This window comes from Bufo gargarizans, chromosome 3 (genome assembly GCF_014858855.1).
Source record: "Bufo gargarizans isolate SCDJY-AF-19 chromosome 3, ASM1485885v1, whole genome shotgun sequence".
Lineage (NCBI taxonomy): Eukaryota > Metazoa > Chordata > Amphibia > Anura > Bufonidae > Bufo > Bufo gargarizans.
The window spans coordinates 165,542,369-165,561,183 of record NC_058082.1 but is presented as its reverse complement, the minus strand read 5'-3'; the positions used below and the strand labels follow the sequence as shown (position 1 = coordinate 165,561,183).

The window sequence follows — 18,815 nt, the reverse complement described above, 5'->3', positions numbered from 1 at the left end:
GTCATGCGACACATGTAGCAGTGCCCTATGTGTGGTGCAGCCCTAGCCTAAAGCTGGCCTACAGCAGTGAAGAAAAATGGCTGGGTTGTTATTGAAACCTGGAGTAAAACTGTGTATGTGGAGACTAAGGACCTGCTAGCTTAGACAGACAGGTCATTTTTTGGGAATAGCTCAGGAACTGTACGTCCTAGAGAGCCGTGATACCACAATATTTTTTTCCAGGTAGCAAGGGATGTGTATACCAAGTTTTGTTGAAATTGATGGTTGCGTAATCGCAGAATATATATAATATACACACACACACAGTCAGGTCCATAAATATTGGGACATTGACACAATTCTAAAATTTTTGGCTCTATACACCACTACAATGGATTTAAAATGAAACAAACAAGATGTGCTTTAACTGCAGACTGTCAGCTTTAATTTGATGGTATTTACATCCAAATCAGGTGAACGATGTAAGAATTACAACTGTTTGCATATGTGCCTCCCACTTGTTAAGGGGCCAAAAGTAATGGGACAAAATAATAATCATAAATCAAACTTTTACTTTTTAATACTTTGTTGCAAATCCTTTGCAGTCAATTACAGCCTGAAGTCTGGAACGCTTGGACATCTCCAGACGCTGGGTTTCATCCCTGGTGATGTTCTGCCAGGCCTCTACTGCAACTGTCTTCAGTTCCTGCTTGTTCTTGGGGCATTTCCCTTCAGTTTTGTCTTCGACAAGTGAAATGCATGCTCAATTGGATTCAGGTCAGGTGATTGACTTGGCCATTGCATAACATTCCACTTCTTTCCCTTAAAAAACTCTTTGGTTGCTTTTGCAGTATGCTTTGGGTCATTGTCCATCTGCACTGTGAAGCACCGTCCAATGAGTTCTGAAGCATTTGGCTGAATATGAGCCGATAATATTGCCCGAAACACTTCAGAATTCATCCTGCTGCTTTTGTCGTCAGTCACATCATCAATAAATACAAGAGAACCAGTTCCATTGGCAGCCATACATGCCCATACCATGACACTACCACCACCATGCTTCACTGATGAGGTGGTATGCTTAGGATCATGAGCAGTTCCTTTACTTCTCCATACTCTTCTCATCCCATCCTTCTGGTACAAGTTGATCTTGGTCTCATCTGTCCATAGGACGTTGTTCCAGAACTGTGAAGGCTTTTTTAGATATCGTTTGGCAAACTCTAAGGGTACTTTCACACTAGCGTTTTTCTTTTCCGGCGCTGAGTTCCGTCATAGGGGCTCAAATCCGGAAAAGAACTGATCAGTTTTATCCTAATGCATTCTGAATGGAGAGCAATCCGTTCAGGATGCATCAGGATGTCTTCAGTTCAGTCTTTTTGACTGATCAGGCTTTTCAGAAAACCATAGCATGCAGTATTTTTACCTCCGGCCAAAAATCCTGAACACTTTGACTGAACGCCTGATCAGGCTTTTTTCCCATTGACTTGCATTAACGCCGGATTCGGCCCTTGCATGTTAAACCAGAAAAATGTGAAAAAAAAAAGTTTGTCCATAAATGGCGGATCCGTTTTTTCCAATGCATTTTTTCATTGTGATCTAAATCCTGATCAGGATTCAAATGTAATCCGTTTTCACACGTTTTTCCGGATCCGGCGGGCAGTTCCGGTGTCGGAATTGAACGCCGGATTTAAACAACGCTAGTGTGAAAGTAGCCTAATCTGGCCTTCCTGTTTTTGAGGCTCACCAATGGTTTACATCTTGTGGTGGACCCTCTGTATTCATTCTTATCTTGATTATTGACTTTGACACACATACACCTACCTGCTGGAGAGTGTTCTTGATCTGGCCAACTGTTGTGAAGGGTGTTTTCTTAACCAGGGAAATAATTATTTGGTCATCCACCACAGTTGTTTTCCATGGTCTTCCGGGTCTTTTGGTGTTGCTGAGCTCACTGATGCATTTCTTCTTTTTAAGAATGTTCCAAACAGTTGTTTTGGCCACGCTTAATGTTTTTGCTATCTCTCTGATGGGTTTGTTGTGTTTTTCAGCCTAATGTTGGCATGCTTCACCGATCGTGACAGCTCTTTGGATCTCATCTTGAGAGTTGACAGCAACAGATTCCAAATGCAAATAGCACACTTGAAAGGAACTCTGGACCTTTTATCTGCTCATTGTAATTGGGATAATGAGGGACTAACACACACCTGGCCATGGAACAGCTGAGAAGCCAATTGTCCTGTTACTTTTGGTCCCTTAACAAGTGGAAGGCACATATGCAAACTGTTGTAATTCCTACACCGTTCACCTGATTTGGATGTAAATACCCTCAAATAAAGCTGACAGTTTGCAGTTAAAGCACATCTTGTTTGTTTCATTTCAAATCTATTGTGGTTGAGTATAGAGGCAAAAATGTTAGAATTGTGTCAGTCCCAATATTTATGGGCCTGACTGTGTGTGTATCTATCTATCTATCTAGATACACACACAGTTGCAAGAAAAAGTATGTGAACCCTTTGGAATTATATGGATTTCTGCACAAATTGGTCATAAAATGTGATCTTATCTTCATCTAAGTCATAACAATAGACAATCACAGTCTGCTTAAAACTAATAACACAGAAAGAATTAAAGGTTACCATGTTTTTATTGAACACGCCATGTAAACATTCACAGTGCAGGTGTTAAATATATGTGAACCCCTAGACTAATGACATCTCCAAGAGCTAATTGGAGAGAGGTGTCAGCCAACTGGAGTCCAATCAATGAGATGAGATTGGAGGTGTTGGTTACAGCTGCCCTGCCCTATAAAAAAATAAAAATAAAAAAAACACACCAGTTCTGGGTTTGCTTTTCACAAGAAGCATTGCCTGATGTGAATGATGCCTCGCACAAAAGAGCTCTCAGAAGACGTACGATTAAGAATTGTTGACTTGCATAAAGCTGGAAATGGTTATAAAAGGATCTCCAAAAGCCTTGCTGTTCATCAGTCCACGGTAAGACAAATTGTCTATAAATGGAGAAAGTTCAGCACTGCTGCTACTCTCCCTAGGAGTGGCCGTCCTGTAAAGATGACTGCAAGAGCACAGCGCAGACTGCTCAATGAAGTGAAGAAGAATCCTAGAGTGTCAGCTAAAGACTAACATCCCTGCTAGCGAATCTACGATAAGTAAAAAACACTAAACAAGAATGGATTTCATGGGAGGATACCACAGAGGAAGCCACTGCTGTCCAAAAAAAAACATTGCTGCACGTTTACAGTTTGCACAAGAGCACCTGGATGTTCCACAGCAGTACTGGCAAAATATTCTGTGGACAGATGAAACCAAAGTTGAGCTGTTTAGAAGAGACACACAACACTATGTGTGGAGAAAAAGAGGCACAGCACACCAACATCAAAACCTCATCCCAACTGAAGTATGGTGGTGGGAGCATCATGGTTTGAGGCTGCTTTGCTACGTCAGGGCCTGGACGGATTGCTATCATCAAAAGAAAAATGAATTTCCAAGTTTATCAAGACATTTTGCAGGAGAACTTAAGGCCATCTGTCCACCAGCTGAAGCTCCACAGAAGATGGGTGTTGCAACAGAACAACGACCCAAAGCATAGAAGTAAATCAACAACAAAATTGCTTAAAACAGAAGAAAATACGCCTTCTGGAGTGGCCCAGTCAGAGTCCCGACCTCAAGAAAGCGATTCACACCAAACAAAAAAATATTTCTGAACTGAAACAGTTCTATAAAGAGGAATGGTTAAGAATTACTCCTGACCGTTGTGCAGGTCTGATCTGCAACTACAGGAAACGTTTGGTTGAAGTTATTGCTGCCAAAGGAGGTTCAACCAGTTATTAAATCCAAGGGTTCACATACTTTTTCTACCTGCACTTTGAATGTTTACATAGTGTGTCCAATAAAAACATGGTAACATTTAATTCTGTGTGTGTTATTAGTTTAAGCAGACTGTGATTGTCTATTGTGACTTAGATGAAGATCAGATGACGTTTTATGACTGTGGCGAAACCAACCTCGCCACGGTGTTTTGGAGGGGGCTGTTTACCAGCCTCTTGCCTCAGGATTATGGCCCATACTAACTTTAAAGGAGAAGACAGACCGGCCGCACAGCTTAAATCTGTCTTTGGAATTGTATTTTGTTATGTGAGGGTACCCAGATAGCTAATTTTATTGTATTCGTGTAGTCTGAGTGCCATTCACCTAATAATATGCACTCAGACTTGAGCTATCTGGGGATGCGCTAAATGTCTGTGTTTACTGTAAGGGTGTGACATTGTATGTTTAAATGGTGATTTCTGTCCTGTTGTCTCCACATGTGTATTGGCGATTTCCCTTTGTCCTGAGAGATAATTGAATTGCTCCTCGGGTGTCTCCAGGGCAGAGAGGAGGAAACCATGATGTATTGTGCCTGTTTTATCCTTCATCATGTTGAGGCTGGTGTTTGGGTAACTGATCAACACTGGGGGATTGCTATATACTGAAGATTTGCTATACTCCCCTGGCTGTACTACTAGCTCTTGTAAGAGCTGTTCCTGCTCTCTGGTTTTAGGAGAGGTTCACACACTGGAGCCTGGATCCTTGTCGTAGGTCCAGGGTGGGTAGGAGACGGTGAGACCTCAACCAAGCTTTGGCGGTTCGTGGGGTCTGCAGTGCGTACGGTGTCAAGTGGAGTGCTTGGAGTCCTCGGAAAGCACTAGGAGCATCTATCGACGGAGGTACCCGGTCGGGGTGTCAGGAGATCCGTTACAATGACTAATTTGTGCAGAAATCCATATTATTCCAAAGGGTTCACATACTTTTTCTTGCAACTGTATATATGATACTTTGGGGTATTTCTGTTTTTTTGTTTAGTTTTTTTAAACATATTAGCCCTTTTTTTCTTTAGTGGCCCTACATGAGTTAAACCTGTGATCAATTTTGTATTGGGGTTAGGATTTTATTTTAAAAAGACAATAAAATTCATTCATTTTTAAGGGCCGGTATGAAAACATGCCAGATGGCCAGAAAATGGCTGACAGCGTGTCTGTTTTTCATGGCCTTTTTATATTTTTTTCTTGTGAATGTAGCACCAAACATGATATTACAGAGAATTAGTGTGCAGTATAGATATACAGTACAGACCAAAAGTTTGGACACACCTTCTCATTCAAAGAGTTTTCTTTATTTTCATGACTATGAAAATTGTATATTCTCACTGAAGGCATCAAAACTATGAATTAACACATGTGGAATTATATACATAACAAAAAAGTGTGAAACAACTGAAAATATGTCATATTCTAGGTTCTTCAAAGTAGCCACCTTTTGCTTTAATTACTGCTTTGCACACTCTTGGCATTCTCTTGATGAGCTTCAAGAGGTAGTCACCTGAAATGGTTTTCACTTCACAGGTGTGCCCTGTCAGGTTTAATAAGTGGGATTTATTGCCTTATAAATGGGGTTGGGACCATCAGTTGCGTTGTGGAGAAGTCAGGTGGATACACAGCTGATAGTCCTACTGAATAGACTGTTAGAATTTATATTATGGCAAGAAAAATGCAGCTAAGTAAAGAAAAACGAGTGGCCATCGTTACTTTATGAAATGAAGGTCAGCCAGTCCGAAAAATTGGGAAAACTTTGAAAGTGTCCCCAAGTGCAGTCACCAAAACCATCAAGCGCTACAAAGAAACTGGCTCACATGCGAACCGCCCCAGGAAAGGAAGACCAAGAGTCACCTCTGCTGCGGAGGATAAGTTCATCCGAGTCACCAGCCTCAGAAATCGCAGGTTAACAGCAGCTCAGATTAGAGACAAGGTCAATGCCACACAGAGTTCTAGCAGCAGACACATCTCTAGAACAACTGTTAAGAGGAGACTGTGTGATTCAGGCCTTCATGGTAGAATATCTGCTAGGAAACCACTGCTAAGGACAGGCAACAAGCAGAATAGACTTGTTTGGGCTAAAGAACACAAGGAATGGACATTAGACCAGTGGAAATCTGTGCTTTGTTCTGATGAGTCCAAATTTGAAATCTTTGGTTCCAACCACCGTGTCTTTGTGCGACGCAGAAAAGGTGAATGGATGGACTCTACATGCCTAGTTCCCACCGTGAAGCATGGAGGAGGAGGTGTGATGGTGTGGGGGTGCTTTGCTGGTGACACTGTTGGATATTTATTCAAAATTAAAGGCATACTGAACTAGAATGGCTACCACAGCATCTTGCAGCAGCATGCTATTCCATCCGTTTTGCGTTTAGTTGGATTATCATTTATTTTTCAACAGGACAATGACCCCAAACACACCTCCAGGCTGTGTAAGGGCTACTTGACCATGAAGGAGAGTGATGGGGTGCTGCGCCAGATGACCTGGCCTCCACAGTCACCGGACCTGAACCCAATTGAGATTGTTTGGGGTGAGCTGGACCGCAGAGTGAAGGCAAAAGGGCCAACAAGTGCTAAGCATCTCTGGGAACTCCTTCAAGACTGTTGGAAGACCATTTCAGGTGACTACCTCTTGAAGCTCATCAAGAGATGCCAAGAGTGTGCAAAGTAGTAATCAAAGCAAAAGGTGGCTACTTTGAAGAACCTAGAATATTACATGTTTTCAGTTGTTTCACACTTTTTTGTTATGTATAAAATTCCACATGTGTTAATTCATAGTTTTGATGCCTTCAGTGTGAATCTACAATTTTCATAGTCATGAAAATAAAGAAAACTCTTTTAATGAGAAGGTGTGTCCAAACTTTTGGTCTGTACTGTATACAACTATTAACTCCAGCAGTGTCTGTGTCTCTGTTTTTCTCTCCCTGCACCTCCCCTCTCATTTGACTTGTGTTGGACGATCTGATCCTTCTGTGTTTTCACAACATGGATTTACCACATATTTCACAGAGAATGGTAGTTTAGGAAAAAGAGAGGGGTTAAGTGATAACTGTACAATGTATTTTTTTTTTCCTGATAAAATATATTACAAAACTTTCTTATATTTAACCTCTGTTGATTTATGCAGTGTTAAATGACAGTGACCATTTAAATCCACAGCACATCAATTCAAGCCGAAGATTTTCCCAGCAGATTTTACCCTACCCATTGCAAACAGTGAAATCCAGATGGTAAAACTTTAACTTTGTTATTGATGGAACATAGTGACAAGATTATACTTTTACCATAGTTTTTCCCATGGAGCATTGACAATAAAATTTTTATACCTGGATAATGACCATATATTACATGGCCTCTGTTCCAGTGTTTTGCTTTTATTGATGTATATGCTTGTGGTATCTATGAAATTTGCACATCTTAATATATTGCGATACATTGTATAGTGGCTGTGCTTTGTATCGCAGCTCAGCCCCATTCACCCTAGGCCATGTGATGAATACAACATCACAGGGCTTAGACTAATCTGTGAGAAGGCTGCAGCGCTACTGTGCGCACTGATGCCTATTCAAACAGCAGATTGGCAGGGGTCCTGGGTGTTGGGCCGTCTTTAACAAATAATTCTAATTTTATTTTTTTAATTCCTCAGGGCCACACCGCCGATCACCACAGGCGGCGTGGCCCTGGATGCAATTGCAGCGGTGGTGGTGGCGGGCAGTAGGAGATGAGCGCTTCCATATTCATCTGTATCGCCGTCCTCAGGACAGCGATACAGATGGCTGTGCTGTGGGGCAGGGGATGGAGAGGCGTCTAATGCCTGCAGTCTATCAGAGGCCGTCTCAGGCGGCTAGATACGTCATTATCATCGCGCCACCTGAGCCAGGCAGCACACAGCGCGGGACACAGGCCGGAAGAGGCCTGCATCGCATCGCTGCTGAAAGTAAGTATTAGTGTTTTGGGGGTTTTTTTTTCCTATGGGGGGAGGGGGGGAGCTGGCATTTCTTACAGCCCCATTTTTTGGGGGGTGGCATTCTGGGGCATTTATTTCTTGCCCCAGAATGCCACTTGACTGGATTAGCCCCCCAGGACTAAGGCTGTCAGCCCTCCCCTGTGGACCCCCATCAATCATATACTGATTACCTATCTAGGCTTGAGTGATTAGTCGGGTTCAGATTGCTCTATCTGAACTTGATTCATTTGAAAACTTTGTTTAAAATATCTCCTCCGTAGTGCGCTAAAATGTATGGGCTCCACTAAGGCATGGCAAATTTTGCTGCAGGTAACGCGAGACTTGCTTCGTCTCGCGTATATGACATTACCAAGTCTGCCAGGATAAATAATGTATTCTCAAGTCTACTACAGTTCCACATGGTTGGCAACTTTCGCTATGTAGACAAAAGTTTTCCCACCCATTCCTCCTATACTTCCTGACTCAGCTTTAGCAGGAGAAGTAGAGATAGTAGACATGGCTGCAGCCTAAGATAACAATGCACTGTTTTTCCATTGTATTTTTCATGTGATATCTGATGAAACAAGAACAAACAACACACACATAAGAATATTATGTTACATTTTGTTGGTTCTTTTTATAAACCAGCAAAATGCCTTGTAGGGTTAGATCAGTTGAATGTAATGATACCTTTCTCTAAGCAACCCCCTGCTTCATTCTGGAGAAAATCTATATTCAAATAAGCAATTAAGTGCACCGAGGAAGGGTTCAGGCCGTTTCCTCTGCCAGCCCCTGCCTCTCCTTCTTGATTAACAGGGCCAAATATTAAGATTTTTTCTGTATAACTCAGAAAATAATGTTGTCCAAAGTATATAAATGATTAATAAAAGTTATGATTCAAGGGTAAATAACATTTCGTTTTTTACGGCTTATTTCCCATGTACAGCATATAGGTAATGTAGACTGTTTTATCACTAGTATATACCATCAATGTCTGATCAGTGGGGATCCCACATCTGAAACTTTTAATCCAAAGAATTAAGAAGCCTCAGTTACAGGGAAAGCACACAATGCCTCAGCCTTCTTCACTTAAATGGACTTGCAGATAGGAATGTAGCATCTTTGAGGCAAGTGGGCCATTCCCAATGGCTGGATCTGAATTAATGGCATATCCTATAAAAATGTGTTTTGTTGTAATACCTAGAATCATCTGTGACTTCACTCCACTATGGTTTGTGTATGAAGTGAAGTGATACAAATGATAATTTAGTCTTTGTTTCTATACAACATAAAGGAGATTTCCTTGTACCTGAGCATCATATTTAACAGCAGCTGACAGAAGTACCACCGCATTCTCTTCACAGATACCTTGTTTTATGGTCTGTTGGCAGAGCTGCTTCAGTCGATTTTCTCTATACAATGTAGCTAGCTCCAAAAGTCCTGCAAAAATAAAACAGAGTTGGTAAATTCACTCTCTTATCATTCAGTGCAACCAAAACACTGATTAATATGAATGCAGATGTAGGAAAGAGAAGATATGAAACAAATTATTTTTTCCTGCAAGCTTTTCTTTTTTTTTTGTTAGACATTGCTGTATGAGCTTTTTTCCAGGACAAGTTGTAATTTATGTAGGTATAATTTTTTTTTTTTAAACAATTCTTTATTTATTTTAGACAGCGTAATTGGCATTTACACTGTATCATTGATAATTATGCATGGAAAGGTTAATATCCAAATACAATGACATCAATCTCATGACAATATTTTACACTTGGAGATTTTTCTTGTAAACAAAATCCAATGCAAATGCATACTTACATACAGCGCATCTATATGCATATAACACTTTAAAGTGCACAAGAACAATGAGTTACAACATAAAACAAACATACACCCTAACTCGGCGAATTGCTAAGCGGACAGTTCAAGGGATCAGCTATTAAATTAGTAGACTATGTTGAGAGGGACAATGCGAACTCTCACTATAATGAGCAGGCTAATTAGCAACAGGGGGCAGGCAGACAGCACTCTTCAGCACTACCAAAGGCCAGTTCGTGACCCTTCTATCAGAAGCTGGCTAAATGCGGGTTCTCATGGGTTCGTGGTTTGAATTCTCTTTGCGTGGAAGTTTAGCCAAGGATTCCAGACTTTGAGGAATGCCCCCCTATTTCCTGAAAACCACCCCACCTGCTCTTCCATTAGGCAAATATGATGGACTTCCTCCAACCATTCTTCCACTCCCGGAGGTTCCCTATGCCTCCATCTCCTTGGTATCAGAATTTTTGCGGCAGCAATCAGGTGTGTGGGTAGACTATTAGATGAGGGCACGAAATTCGACTGAGGCTTCCACAACAACACCAACTCTGGAGTAAGTGTAATAGTCTTATTGCATATTGTGTTTATTCGTTTCCCAATTTCTCCCCAGAAATGATTTAAGGAGGAACAGGACCACCATATGTGGGAAATCGTACCCCTATCCACTAGACATCTCCAGCACTTGTCATCGGGGAGTAAATTTATCTTGTGCAAAAAGTCTGGCGTCCTATACCATCTCGTGAGAATTTTAAAATAATTCTCTTGTAAGCGAATGCTTCTTGAGAAGCCATGCGAGTGAGCCAGGATAGATTTGACTTCTAAGTCTGGTATGATTATACCAAGCTCATTTTCCCATGCCCTTAAATAAGAAGTCTTCTCACAAGGTGGTGCGAGGATCAACCGGGAGTACAAATAGGACAAGAATTTCGGTGGGGGTTTTTTGGAGGACAACGATAAGTTTTCTAACCATGTTGGATCCAAATCTCCACTAGCATACTTCCTTTTGTATTCCCCACATGTAATAGTCAGATCTCTTATTGCTAAAGAGTTTCTCAGGGGTCTCGGGAGTGACTCTGATACCCCTTCAATAAAGGAGTCCAGGTCAACAGCTTTCCGCAAGTTCGAGATTCTCATTTCTGCGAGATTGTACCAGCACTGTTGATTTACACTTCCCCTTCCTCTCATGAAATAAGGTAGTACCGAGAGCGGGGCAAGTGGGGAAAGCTGGTTATGATGCATCTGGAGTCCTGCTGTTTTCTGGCAATAGGACAGCATAGTATTAGTCATGTCCGAAAGAAACAAAGGCCTTTTCCTATCTTTGTATGCCACCCACATATATCTTGTGGCATTGGTGCCCATGAGACTACGCTCAATGTCTACATGTAGTTTGCTATTGGACGTATCTGCCAGTTCAGTCCATCTTTCTAAATGTAAAGCATGGTGGTAAGTTCTTAAATCAGGGAAAGAAAGACCTCCTGCCCCTCTCTTCCGGATGAGAAGAGTGTAGGATAGACGTGGTTTCCCACTGGCCCACAAGAATTTAGTAAAAAGCTTCCTGAAATCTGCAAAGAGTTTATCTGGGATCTTTATAGGTAAACATCTCAAAACGTAAAGGATCTGAGGGAGGGCATACGTTGTCAGAACATTTTTCCTACCCAGCCAAGATAAGAAGGGGATTTTTATGGAGTCAAGGTAGGACTTGATTTTGGCTAGCAAGGGAGGGTAGTTTAGGCCATAGAATTGCTGGGGATCTGAAGGAACTTGAATTCCCAGGAATTTTATGGCCCGATTTGGCCATTGGAATGGCGAGAGTGAAACTAGGGTTTTTACTTTTTCCTTCTCTATGGAGACGTTAAGTATTTCGGACTTCTCAAAGTTAATCCTGAAATTCGAAACTTCTCCATAGTCTCTCAGTAATTTCATAATTTCTGGCAGGGCTTCCTCCGGATTGGTTATCAACAATAAGAGGTCGTCGGCGAAAGCCGCTACTGTATGTGTGTAATTTCCTATCCGTAGCCCTTTTATTTTGTCAGAGGCCCTTATTTTATTTAGGAAAATTTCCAAAGCTAATACAAAAAGAGTAGGGGACAAGGGGCAGCCCTGACGCGTCCCGTTGGTGATTCCGAAGGAGGCAGAGAGGAATCCATTCGCCAAGACCTTTGCTGAAGGATTTCCATAAAGGGAAAAAATTGCAGTAACGAACGCGGGAGGAAAGCCAAAATGCAAAAGTGCACTTCTCATAAATGACCAGCTGACTCTATCAAAGGCCTTCTCCGTGTCCGTCCCTACAAGTATTAAAGGAATCCTCTCTCTTCTGGCATAATGGATGGCATGGAAAATCCTGCTAACATTATGTCTACCCTCTCTGCCCCCCACGAATCCCACCTGCTCCTCCTTGAGGAGTTGGGGAAGATATTTGGCTATCCTAAGGCTAAGTATCTTGGCCCATAGCTTCACGTCGGTGTTCAAGAGCGAAATGGGCCTATAACTTCCGCATCTGTTTGGATCTTTCCCTTCTTTATGCAAAACTACGATATGCGCCATCAGGGACTGTGTGGGCAGAGAAGATCCTTCTAATAATGAATTGCAGAGTAATGTAAGTTGTGGAAGCAATGTCTTCTGAAGTTTTTTATAGTACGATATAGGTAGACCGTCTGGTCCCGGGCTTTTCCCAGAGGGGATGCTTAAAAGACATGCGCTCACTTCTTCCTCCGTGACAGGGGCTAACAGCTTATCTGCCTCTTCTATGCTAAGTTTGGGTACGGCTACTGAGTGAATAAAGGAGGCGTCCTTCTCTTGTTTATCCTTAGGATCTATTTGTTGTAAGTTATACAAGGAAGAATAGAAAGATGCGAATTCATTTGCTATAGCTGGAGTAGAGGTCAGGGATTCACCGTTACCGTTTTGGATGCGTGCAATATGTGTCTTTTCTCTCTGGCCTTTTATTAATCTCGTTAGTAGCTTCGAACCTCTATTACCATGGACATAGGTCTGGAACTTCGCCATTTTAAGCATTTTAGCAGTTCTAATATTTAGAAGGTCTTTAAGTTGCATGCGTAGTTTGATTATATCATCATGGGTTACCCTGGAGGGCTGTTTCTTATTAAGATTTTCTAATATCGCTATCTGGGATATTACTAAATCAACCTCCTTCATCCTTTGTTTGCGGACCCATGAACCCAAGGCGATTAGTTCCCCTCTTACAAAGGCCTTGTGTGCCTCCCATATGATAGGTTTGGCCATTTGTGGGTTTTCATTTATTTCAAAAAACATTTTTAATTTCTCCTCTATCTGGGACTTGTGTCTGACATCCTCTAGGAGGGTCTCATTAAGCCTCCAGGTCCAGGATCTAGGAGGGGCTCCCTGAAAATGGATTCTCACCAACACGGGCGCATGATCTGTCACCGTAATTGGACCGATGCTCACAGACTCCACTCTCTCCAGGAGGTGATTAGATAAATATATATAATCCAGTCTCCTATAAGTACCGTGCATAGCTGAGAAAAAGGTATAGTCTTTCCCCTGAGGGTGAAACACTCTCCATGCATCAGAGACTTGATGTGCATCTAAAGCTCTCTTCAGCTTTCTCACTTGTGATGCAGGATGTCTCGGGAGAAGAGAAGTGGAGTCCAGAGGATGGTCCATGGCAATGTTAAAATCCCCTCCCAAGATGAGAGCACCTTCTTTAAATGTGTGAAGGATTTGTAGAGTATCACCTAACCATCTGACCTGGTTGATATTGGGGGCATATACATTGGCTAGTGTAACCCTATTTCCAAAGAGTGACCCTTTCACGAATACAAACCGTCCTAGGGGGTCTATTAACTGTGCCTGAACATGGAAGGGAAGACCTTGCCTAATTCCTATTGAGACACCCTTGGAAGCTGACGTATGCGTACTATGTACCCATGTGGAGAACATCTTCGTGTAAAGCGCAGGTACCCTATTGTGTCTGAAGTGGGTTTCCTGTAAGAGCAATAGATCTACCTTCTCTTTCTTTATCATCTGGAAAACCCTACTTTTTTGCGGCCCATTTAGCCCATTCACGTTGAGCGATATTACTTTTAAGGGATCCATAGTCCTATCTGATATAGCACTATTAGTCTCAGTAGCTTTCCCTCTGTTCCTAATCTATGATGTGTACATCGCCGGGTGTAACTGTTAACAAGATAAACAGCATAAGAAACATAACATAAATCTGTGAAAAGAAGGAGTATAGCTCCGCACATTCCACTTAACCAAGAGTGAAAATGCGCGGGCTGCCCTCCCATCCATAAGGATGAAAAACACATCTTCCACAAAGAAGACAGTGTTAGTTGTAGTGGGCGGGGGAAGCCGACTAACAGACTAACGACAAAGATCGGGCAACTAAATTGTCATGAGCAAGTATTGACTTTTAGATCATACAAGGTATATCATAGGAAAGCACATTAATAAGGAGCTTCCATATAAATATTCAAACTCCGACTAGTCACTATTCACCATAACATTAATCATCAATAATGAGGATTCAGCCTATGCGACCGTGGAGAGGAGAATTCTTGTCCCCTCCACAGACACATAGGTACATCTCTAGTGGAGTGAGGAAAAATAAGCATCAGAAAGACCTTTCAATGAGCCTAAAACCAGGAATAAGTACAGTGTACTCACTAGTATAATATCGGGAGGGAGGGGGAGGGGGAAGAAGGGGGGGGGGGGTTGGGAGAAGACCTCCTGTGAAAATTATGGGAATTATACAATTAGGCGACAAACTACCTATAAACTCTCACCACCTCTCCTCCAAAACATTCAAGTCCTGGGGTATTACACCTAGGAAGCGTTAGCGTCTCAGGTTTCTCCTTCCGATTCCTTCCTTGAGGCCCCGTTCCCGCTTCTCTTTCTCTGCCTCTGGGGTTTTGCTTGTCGACCTGGTATCCATGACGTAGGAAGCGGCAAAGGTGGAATGTCGGTGATCTCCTGTGCTAGGTTCCAGTCCTGGATGTCTTGATCACCAATGCCCAGGTATTCATATATTCGCCGTAGGTCACTATGGGACCTGAGAACCAATTTCTTATCAGGCGCATTTATAAGAAGCCCGAACGGGAACAACCAGCGATAAAGAAGCTTCTTTTCTCTCAGTACGTCCAGCAAAGGTTTCAGCGCTTTTCTCTTGCGCAACGTAACAGGGGAAAGATCTTGAAAGATGGCCACCGACGCCCCCTCGAACTTCAGAGGAGCTTTGCCGCGAGCGGCTTTCAATATACCCTCCTTAGCTTGATAACTCGCCAGCTTACAGATTATATCTCTGGGAGGGTCTGTAGGTCCTGGTGGCGGCCTCAACGCCCGGTGGGCCCTCTCCAGGGTAAAGTCCAGGGTTGTTGCTGGTCCCACGAGGTGAGTGAAGAAAGTTTCTAATGCGGATGCAATGGCGTCCGGCATGATGCTTTCCGGGAAGCCCTTAAGACGCAGATTGTTCCTGCGAGCCCGGTTATCTTGATCTTTCAGCTGTGTGTACAGCGTGTTAATATGTGCTTGAGTGTAGTCCAGAGAATGTGTCACCGCTGAACCAAATTCAATAATGGCAGTCTGGGCCGTTTCTACCGCTTCCATTCTTTCTCCCATGTGCTGGAGATCCTTTTTATAATCTTTCAGCTCCTGCACTATCGGATCCAGAGCCTCTGCCAGGAGTTTCCTCATGAAAGGTCTCGAGACCGGGAGGTGCTCCTTCAGTGATGGGACAGTCACTGCACTGCCTTCACCTTCGTCAGAGTCCGAAGCGTCGGTCTGCAGTTCAGGATCTTCTGGCGGCGCCATTTTTTCAGGTTTCTTAGGCTGCAACGCCGATGTCTTTTTGACAAATTTGTCCAGGTCTCCTTGCCCAGAAGCGTGCTTGGCATGAGCCGGGGCCTCCCTGGATTTATCTCTCAGAGGCTTGCCCATGTTGGCTGATGATAACTGCTAATAATGCCCTTCTCTTTGTCGGTCCTCAGCAGAGCGATCTAACTTGCGGCCATTCCGCTTTGCTGCCAGGCTCCGCCCCCCTATGTAGGCATAATTTTGAGGTACATTAATGTGTAATTCATATGTAGTTATTTTTGGATCATCACTAATGATGCAATATTTTTTTTAATGTCCCAAAATAATATACCATTATAAAAAAATGAAATAAGTGAATAAATTGCTGTTTATACAGGCCAATCTGCTGTATAAAAATTATGATTTTTGGTGCCGGCTGAAGGCCACAATCATTCGATGAGCGAACATCCAATTAGGAATATATATTATTATTTATAGAAACGCTGATCCCTGATAACCTGTCTGTAAAAGGACCTTTGCTTACTATGGAAACAGTGTAGCTTGCTGTTCTTCGCTCACTACTATGGGAGTTAAAGAAACATTGGAGCGCTGGCAACTCAGTCGTTATTCTAAGTCCGGTGCTTACTGTGGGTTATTTCTATCTAGGCTTTCCCCCACCACTTAGGCACTTAACCCTATTGATCCCATGATCACTTACATTACATTCTGCGTTCCTTCCCAACAACTGGCTGCTCATTCAGTGGAAGTGAAGCACTGCATTTACACACAGTGGTCACCTCCACGGTATGAGAGTGAGCAATCACTCATACATCTGCAATGTTTCTAGGCAGAAGTTCGCTGTTCAGACACCACGATCTGCTCCCCAAAAACTATAATTTACGGTACTTGCCTGTGTGAACGAATGTTTCACCCGATGAACAATTGTTTTGCTCGTTCATCAGGTGATTGGCTGCACCTTTAGACTGGCCGATTATCAAGAACTAGTGTTCATAGGAACATTCATCCCCAATAATTTGCCCGACAGTCGGGCCGTGTAAACCCAGCATTAGGCAAGGCCTAAACGACTCTTGTACACTGCAAACCTAAGGGGCCACTGGTAGGTCCTGTCTGTCGAATGGCTTAAAGAGGGAGCCCCTTGTAAGAGAACATATCTTTTGGTCAATGCTTAAGGCCCCCATAAACATTAGTATGAACTGTTCAGCCGACAGTCTAGCATGTTGACTCTACTCTGACAGATGATGTCAGGGGAGAGAAAGATCAGGCAAACTGAATAGTGAGACAGAAGTGTCTAGGAGCTGCTTTCTCTTCTCTGCCCATTAACACATGTACGCACGGCCGAACCAAATGTGTAGGTGTATGGGAAAGTTAGGCCCCTTGCAGATGAGCGTGTCCGGATGCATTAAGTGAAAACTGCCCGATTTCGCAAACATAACCATTCAGTTTTGTTTGCGATCGCGTTCAGTTTTTATCGCGCGGGTGCAATGCGATTTACTGCACTTTGCATGCGCGTGAAAAATCGCATCCGTACTTGCTTGCGGATGCGATTTTCACACAACCACAATTACTTTTATGGGGCCAGCGTTGGGTGAAAAATCGCAGAATATAGAACATGCTGCAATTTTCACACAATGCAAAAGTGATGCGTGAAAAGCACCGCTCATGTACACAGACCCATTTAAATGGATGGGTCCGAATTCTGTGTGGGTGCAATGCTTTTGCATCACACATTGCACCCGTGCAGAATTCTCGCTCGTGTGAAAGGGGCTTTATGAAAGACAGCTAACCTATCGGCTGAAAAATTGTGTATGACCAGCTTTAGTATGGCACCTCAGATGTTAATTGAGCAAGATTGTAGTTAAGTCAAATCCTGGGCGCTGCATCAAGGTGTCCACTGTATGTTGCACCTAACACCCACTTCACATGTCCTTAGCCCACACCACCCTGCCATCATAATAGTATGGAGCAGTACAGGAACTACCCACACCTCATGCTATACTATTACAGTGCAAGAAGAGATTAACCACCTAACTGTTCTGCTGGAGCTCAACTGTTGGAAACGTACTTAAATAGTCTACCCAAACTGAGCTCGGACAGAAGTGGAGGGCTGCTTTAGTTCCTGATACCTCCTCAATGGAAGCCCCTAGAAGCATGCACTGGTCTTGTTTAAAAGCTGGCATTCAAAGCTTTCATACAAGACCAAAATGACAGCTAAAGTCCAAGCAACAGAGGAGAAATCACTTAAAATAGAGTTGGGAATCTATCTATCTCGAGAAGATTTTTTTTTTAAGTTATGACTGTAGGAACAGAAAGGGGGGAAATATTATTGGTCCTTAAGGCTAAATTAATAAATTAATTATGTCACTAAGGGGTTAAAAATGCATTTGTGTCCCCCGAGTTGTCAACCAACAAGATTTACTGCAAACACACATTAAAAATCTAAAAAAAAAAAAAAAAAGAAAAAAGAAGGACATTTTTGGGAGGGTTTTTCTAATTCTAACGGGACTATTAGGAGGTTAAAAGGGATTGTCCAGGTGATGCACACTGATTTTATTTATTCATCGTTTAAATACCCATACTCACTTCACTGTTCCCCCTACCACTTCCATATCTCCTTCCCCCAATCATTTGCTAAGCGGACATTTCCTGTGTGTTGAGAGGAACCATGAAGCAGACAAGACACCAGTGGGGGACCAGGATAATGATAGAACAGCAGAAGCGGGGAATCTGTAGAAGGCTTCTTTTTTTTTGTTTTGCCATTCTGAGGCTTTTGTGAACACTATCTTATACAGTCAGCATTACAGGAATATTTCTCACAAATATCAGATTAGCAAAGCCAGTATATGATCACTCGCTAACTGAATTTAGGATTCAGATGATGGCTAATCTGTTCAAACACAGCTGCTTTTTGTTAATGCTTCTGACTCTGGAAAAGCAGAATTAAAATATCTGATGCCTAAACATCCTATTAGCCTACAGTTTTATCAGTCATAAAGAAAGGTTGGTACTTAAAGGGGTTGTATGAGATTAAAAAAACAATGCCTGCTTTCAACAGCACCACTCTTGTCCATAGGTTGTGTGCAGTATTGCATCTAAGCTCTTTACAAGTGAATGGAGCTAGGCTTTAATATCAGCCACAGTCCATTCATGGTCACCTTGATTAGGAACGATGATGCGAAAGTTGTGGCTCAAATGTTAGTAATTTAGTGACACAACCACAACACATGAACACTTACCAATGGCATCCTCTGGAGAAATGCTGATATTATCAGTATACAGATATTCTAAGAAGGCGTGATACACCGGGTAAGAAAATTGATTCATTTCAATAACATCTTCATTACTATCATGTAAGAATGAACGAAAATGTTCACATCTGAAGGAGAAAATAAAAAAGCTCAATTCAGTCCCACA

The 18,815-nt window shown here is 42.5% G+C and overlaps 1 protein-coding gene across 2 annotated transcripts in view; it reads right to left on the bottom strand.

Annotated features, from left to right (window-relative positions):
* The window catches only part of RCBTB2 (RCC1 and BTB domain containing protein 2), a 99,103-nt gene that overhangs the window by 13,718 nt on the left and 66,570 nt on the right, over positions 1–18,815 (bottom strand). The window contains exons 11-12 of one of the 2 annotated variants that reach the window (XM_044285973.1): positions 18,638–18,777; positions 9,103–9,233 (exon numbers count right to left, since the gene is read on the bottom strand). In XM_044285973.1, the coding sequence (XP_044141908.1) occupies positions 9,103–9,233; positions 18,638–18,777 (271 nt within the window). The remainder of the gene's footprint in view (positions 1–9,102; positions 9,234–18,637; positions 18,778–18,815) is intronic. The other variant, XM_044285975.1, reaches the window with a different exon arrangement.